General features: G+C 49.1%; 1 protein-coding gene across 2 annotated transcripts in view; it reads left to right on the top strand.

The window, feature by feature from the left end:
- The first annotated feature begins 680 nt into the window (after positions 1–680).
- The window catches only part of TSPAN16 (tetraspanin 16), a 17706-nt gene continuing 11540 nt past the window's right edge, over positions 681–6846 (top strand). Inside the window, exons 1-3 of one of the 2 annotated variants that reach the window (XM_006104571.3) lie at positions 681–749; positions 3123–3320; positions 6208–6282. In XM_006104571.3, the coding sequence (XP_006104633.1) occupies positions 681–749; positions 3123–3320; positions 6208–6282 (342 nt within the window). The remainder of the gene's footprint in view (positions 750–3122; positions 3321–6207; positions 6283–6846) is intronic. The other variant, XM_006104572.3, reaches the window with a different exon arrangement.

Below are 6846 nucleotides of genomic sequence, written 5' to 3'. Positions count from 1 at the left end.
CGAGGATATTTTCCCCCATTGATTCTTAGGGAAAGTGGAAGAGAAAGGGAAAGACAGAGAGAAACATCGATGTGAGTTTGGTTGCCTCCTGCACGAGCCCTGACCAGGGCCAGGGCCAGGGAGGAGCCTGCAACCGAGGTATGTGCCCTTGACTGAAATCGAATCCGGGACCCTTTGGTCCGCAGGCCGACACCTTATCCACTGAGCCAAACCGGCCAGGGCCATAGTGCCTTTTGAATCATTCATTCCACACTGGTGTCTTGGAGCACCTACTGGGTAGCAGGCTTTGGGAATACAGCCATGATGGGATAGTGGAGGCCCTTGCCCCCTTGGCCCCTCCAGTCTAGCATCAACCACGTAAGTGGTCAGTGCTGAGCACCCTACCCATGGCATCGGGGGTACCAGGGTGGCACACCATTCCTTTTTTCCACGCCTCACGTGGCCTGGTTAGAAGAGCCGGCAGGAAGGAAGTTTGGAGCACCTGTTCCAATTGTGATGTGATAAAGGCTGATGACTCAACCCCTCCCCTGCAGATGCTCAGGCAGTCAGGAGAGAGGAGTAGAGCACGTCAGCTGTAGTGACCCCCCCCCTCCCCCCCAGCCCTCTACCGTCTCAGGAAACAGTAGCCCAGAGGTGTAGGAAGATGCTGACTTAATGCCCAGGGCACCCAGTCTGCCAACATGGCTGAAATGCACACCCGCTATTCTTCCTTGAAGAGACGGTTACTTTTCCTCAATGGCTTCATGGCTGTAAGTATGTCACAACCCAGGCCCCCAGGCTTCGCGGCCCTTCCTCCACGGCTAACTCCCTCGAAGACAGAAATAAGTTGATCCAAATTCATTGGCATCCAGCTCTGTGGTCCCCAGGGAAGCGGGAGGAATGTAGGGCAGGCTGAGGAGCGGCAGGACATGTTGGGAACAGGGGTAGCCTCCACTGACCCAGAGCGGGTGAAAATCACAGACGAGTGTGATCTGGGAGCCCAGAGGCAGCCGAGGACCTCTTGGCTCTAAGTCAAATCCGGCAGAAAGCGAAAGCGTGTTGTTAGGGCGGGAGGGAGTGGTCATTTTCTGGTCCTTTAAATTTTTCAAAACACTGTTTTCTTACTATAAAAATAACTCAGCATGTGCGTTATTCAAGGAGTGATTGTTCTTATAGTAGAGCAGGATAAGGACAGGCTGCCCGGAAAGAGAAAGATATTCAGTATCACTCCTCTTCCTTACCTGTGCTGTGACATTTTGATGGGAATGAAAGGAGACAGCGAGTTGACCTATAAACCAGGAGGTCACAGTTCAATTCCTGGTCAGGGCACATGCCCGGGTTATGGGCTCGATCCCCAGTGTGGGGTGTGCAGGAGGCAGCTGATACATGATTCTCATCATTGATGATTCTATCTCTCCCTCTCCTGTCCTCTCTGAGATCAATAAAAATATATTTTAAAAAATAAAAATAAATAAATAAATAAAGGAAGAAAGGAGACAGCGCATTAAAGGGGCTCATGCCTATTGTGGGAACATTGCTCAATAAAAACCATCAGCCCTGACCAGTTTGGCTCAGTGGATAGAGCGTCGGCCTGTGGACTGGAGGGTCCCAGGTTCGATTCCGGCCAGGGGCATGTGCCTTGGTTGCGGGTGCATCCCCGGTGGGGAGTGATTGATGTTTCTCTCTCATCGATGTTTCTAGCTCTCTATCCCTTTCCCTTCCTCTCTGTAAAAAAACCAATAAAATATTTAAAAACAAAACAAAACAAACAAAAAAACCCATCACTCAGCTGGTTTGATTCCGGTCAGGGCCCATGCCCAGGTTGTGGGCTCAATTCCCCAGTGGGGGAGGGGGGGGTGTGCAGGATGATTCTCTCTCATCATTGATGTTTCTATCTCTCTCTTCCTTTCTGAAATTAATAAAAGTTAAAAATAAAAAAATAAATAAAATAAAAACTTCCTAAGGCATTGAAAACATCTTTTTGTACTAATAAACGTTTTCCTACAATAGGGGTCAGCACAGTACACCCAGATAGATGGGTGGATGGATAGATAGATAGATAGATACATAAAAAATATTTGTAAATTTAAAAAATTGTTTACAAATTAAATATGGCTGCTTTTGATGTACACCACCATAGCTGAGTGCTTTCCAAAGAGAATGTACAGCCCTGGCTGGCTGGCTGGCTCAGTTGGTTGGAGCATCCTCCCTGTACACCAAAAGGTTGCAGGTTTGATTTCCGGTCAGGATGCATACCTGGGTTGGTTTGATCCCTGGGCCAGACACATACAGGAGGCTACCAATCAATGCTTTCTCTCTCATGTTGATGTTTCTCTCTCTCTCCCTTTCTGTCTCTCTAAAAATCTATATAAATATATCCTCAGGTAAGAATTAGATAAAAGTGAACTTATAGTCTACAGAGCTCATAATATCTGGGTATTTTCAGAAAAAAAATTGCCACCCCCTGTCCTAGAGTATCATTTAAAGTAACTGTGTGTGGTGCCACTGCATTGCCATGACTTACCTATCCGCTCTCTTATTGGTTGCTTCAGTAATTTGATGCTTTGTCCTTAAGGAACATCCTGGTACTGAGGCAAGTATGTGGCTTTTCCTTAGGCTGAATATCTAGAAATGGAATTTCTAGGTAAAGGTTCTTACCATATAACCTTTAAGGATTTTTTGTTTTGTTTGTTTTTAAATATAATTTTATTATTGGTTTCAGAGAGGAAAGAAGAGGGAGAGAGAGAGAGATAGAAACATCAATGATGAGAGAGAATCATTGATCAGCTGCCTCCTGCACGCCCCACAACCCGGGCATTATGCCCTGACCGGGAATAGAGCTGTGACCTCCTGGTTCATAGGTGGATGCTCAACCACTGAGCCACACCTGCTGGGCTAACCTTTAAGGTTTTAAATATAAATTGCAAGTGTCCTTCCCCCCGATCTCCCCCAAAAAATAAAGTTTGTTGCCTGCAGAAACGTATGAGAATGTTTCTCCCCATCCTCACCGACACGGGGTGTGATCAATGTTTTCATGTTTTTGCTGATCATGTTGGCCTTCACTCTCCTGTCCCTCCCTGAGGAGAGTTCCTTTTGTAAACAACGAACAGGCTGCCTTTCCATTTCTGATTCATGTTCTAAAGGTGTCTGGCGTGATCCTCATTGCCCTGGGCATCTACGTCAAGTTCAGAGGGGCCGTCCTCACAAAAGTCCTCGGGCTGTCGTCCGTATACCTGTTCCACGTTAGCTACCTGTGTCTGGTGCTGGGCTGCCTCACAGTGCTGCTGGGCTTCACCGTGTGGTATGGCACAACCAAAGAAAGCAGAGGCATTCTCTTGTTTGTAAGTTGGGTCTGCAGGCAAACCCCAAAACTCTCCCTGCACATACAAATCCTTTACTGTTCATACTGCAAATCCCTCCTGCCCATTTACAGTGTTCATGGTGTCTCACTTGATGGCATCAATACATACATCTCTTCCTTTATGATGTGTCTCACTTACTAGTAGAACTCCTTTCCTACCCAAGGTCATGAATTATACTCTCCTAGGTTTTCTCCCCATAGCCTTCTGGAGTTTAACCATGTGTGTGGTGTGAGGTAGGGATCTGATTTATACTGTCCCCCTTACTGAGTGGCCCCTCTGGTCCTCCTCTGTCTACATGAGTTTCCATTGTGTTTGTGTCTGTTCTGGGCATGCTGTTCTTTCCATCCCACTAACACAACACTGTGAATCGTCATACATGAACAAGTACATGCTCAAGTACATGTGGTATGAACGTTTTGAGCATGACCATGCAGATAGCATGTCCCAGATTTTACATGCTTTATTTTCACACACAGCCTTGGCTAACCATCTCTTTAAAATCCAGCTCCCAGTGTCCCCATTCTCATTTCCCTTAGACTCTTGTTGGAGTAGATTATCCCACTTTATGTTTAATCTGTCTCCAGTGTGTTTGTTTTCCTTCCTCTACTGTGTTGCTACCAGTCTCTGGTTATTTCAATTTGGGGGTTCCTCTAGTTACCTCCTAGAGCACCCTGCCCCCACCCTCCTCCTCCCTGAAGTTCCATCATCTCAATTTCTTTTCTCTTTTTTTCTTTTTTTTTTATTAATATATTTTATTGATTTTTTACAGAGAGGAAGGGAGAGAAATAGAGAGTTAGAAACATCGATGAGAGAGAAACATTGATTAGCTGCCTCCTGCACACTCCCCACTGGGTATGTGCCCGCAACCAAGGTACATGCCCTTGACCGGAATCGAACCTGGGACCCTTGAGTCCACAGGCCGACGCTCTATCCACTGAGCCAAACCGGTTAGGGCCTCAATTTCTTTTCTTAATTAGGTTCAGCAAATATTTCTTTTTTAAAAAATATATTTTATTGATTTTTTACAGAGAGGAAGGGAGAGGGATAGAGAGTTAGAAACATCGATCAGCTGCCTCCTACACACCCCCCTACTGGGGATGTGCCTGCAACCAAGGTAGATGCCCTTATCCGGAATCAAACCTGGGACCCTTGAGTCCGAAGGCTGACGCTCTATCTACTGAGCCAAACCGGTTAGAGCTCAGCAAATATTTCTTAGCCACGTCCTGTGCCTACAATATTTCATTTTATCTTTAATGTGATATGGACATTATTTTAACCATAGTTTAACTTGGAGGAATCAGAGTCCTCCCTCTCACAACCCCACATCCAACCTGGCTGCAAATCCGACCTGCTTTACCACCAGTCTCTGTCCCTCCAAAGCCTCTGAGACCTCACTCACAAAAGCAAAGTCTTTTTGATGGATTTGGGAGCCACACAAGGCTCTGAGCAGAGGAGGGACTTTGGGACGCAGGTGCTCACAGGCGCTGGTGCTCATGGGCGCCCTCTGGTGTCCATGGGGGGAACAGTGGGGGCCCCAGAGCAGAGGCACTGTGCTGGGCCAGGTGGGAATGGTGGAGGCTAGACCTGGTGGAGTTGTGGGAGGGGTGAGAAAGGGCAGATTGGGGATAGATTCTGAAGATAGAGCCACTGGAACTTGCTGACGCCTGGTTATCTTAGTCACCCAGAGGCAGGGAGAGAGACATTGATATTAATATTAATCCTTATAATCTGCTACATGAGCCACTCATCTGGGATCCTACACCTGCTAAACCCTGCACCCACGTTTACCCCTGTGGGTTGTGGGGACCCCGGGGTGTATCCACTGCACTTTCCTTCCTCTCTGTGTGAGGGCCAGATAAGCCAGGTGACTCAGCCTAAATCATCAAACAGGTCTTTAATAATCTATACTAATAAAAGGGTAATATGCTAATTAGATCAGACGTCTTCTGGACGTCCTTCCGGACAAAGCCACGGTGGCAGGGGCCAAGGCAGAGGTGGTTAGGGGCGATCAGGCCGGCAGGGGAGAGCAGTTAGGGGCGATCAGGCAGGCAGGCAGGCGAACGGTTAGGAGCCAGCAGTCCCAGATTGTGAGAGGGATGTCCAACTGTCGTTTTCAGCACGATCCGAGGGGTCCTGGATTGGAGAGGATGCAGGCCAGGCTGAGGGACACCCCCCCACCATGCACGAATTTCGTGCACTGGGCCTCTAGTAATAATAGTAATAATAGGTACAAATGGAAATGCATGAAAGGAAAGCCAGGAGCTGACCTTACTTTGCTCCCATCTGGCCTCAAGCTCCACAGAATCCACCGAGACCCCTAGAGCTGGTCCCACCGCCATATTGTGCAGACGGGGAACCTGAGACACTGGGCGGGAGGCGGCATCTCCTTGATGGGTAACTCAAGACCGCCCCTCTGCCTGCCAAATTTCCCATCGTTTTCCACTGTGCAAGTGAACTTATTGGAAACGTTAGGCAGCGAATGTTGATATTTTCTTCCTACACCCACTGACCTGTCCCCTGCCCCTCCCCTTCAGTTGTCACCCTCTTCAAACATTAGCGGGTCTGAGACTTCTCCCCTCCTCCTGCTTCTGTTCTGTCCTCCCCACCCCCGTCCCTGCAACATACAGCCTTTACGACAGCTGCCACATAAGCCCATACAGTGCTGGGTGTGAAGTGAGGGTCCAGCTAGTTGGCTCCCAAGTCTACCCTGCAACCTGGACAAATAGGAAAGTGACACATGAAAGAAATAAAGGCCCCTACCCCGCTGGATGTCCGTTCGTCCAAGCCCGGGGCAGCCATGTGGCCTAGGGGTGGGCAGGGACGCCCAGCAGCTCCCAGCGCCCAGCGCCCCTGCTGTGTCTTCCAGAGCCTCCTGTGGATGGTTGTCATCCTCACTGTGGAGATCACGGTCGCCACCTTGGTCCTTGCCTTCCTCCCAACTGTGAGTACAGCGCTGCTTCGCCCCTTCAGCGTTAGGAATAAACAGACCGGTTTGGCTCTGTGGATAGAGCGTCGGTCTGCGGACTGAAGGGTCCCAGGTTCGATTCCGGTCAAGGGCATGTACCTGGGTTGTGGGCTCGATCCCCAGTGGGGGGCGTGCAGGAGGCAGCCCACCAATGATTCTCTCTCATCATTGATGTTTCTCTCTCCCTCTCCCTTTCTCTCTGAAATCAATAAAAAAAATTTTTTTTAAAGAAAGAAAGTGACTCAACTGAAGCCCCCGACCCCACCCCACCCCAGGCGGGAGGCACTCAGGCCCTGGGCTGCTCACGGATGGAGATCCGAGACGGCCGGGCCCCGCAGGTCCCCAGGAGGGAGAGTGGGCCTTTAAAGATGCCGTGAAAAGCCGAAAACCTCAGGCCTCCCCTCGAAAAGGCCCCAAGAAACTGGCCCAGTTCATCTGACCCCCTGTCCTGCTCTGGGCGGTGGGTGGTAAGGAGCAATGGAAATGCCGTACACATTGTCAGGCTTTGGAATATGTGAAAACAGGGGGCTATTTGGCAAA

This window comes from Myotis lucifugus, unplaced genomic scaffold, assembly GCF_000147115.1.
Source record: "Myotis lucifugus unplaced genomic scaffold, Myoluc2.0 scaffold_583, whole genome shotgun sequence".
Taxonomy (NCBI): domain Eukaryota; kingdom Metazoa; phylum Chordata; class Mammalia; order Chiroptera; family Vespertilionidae; genus Myotis; species Myotis lucifugus.
This window is presented reverse-complemented; position numbering and strand designations above follow the sequence as displayed.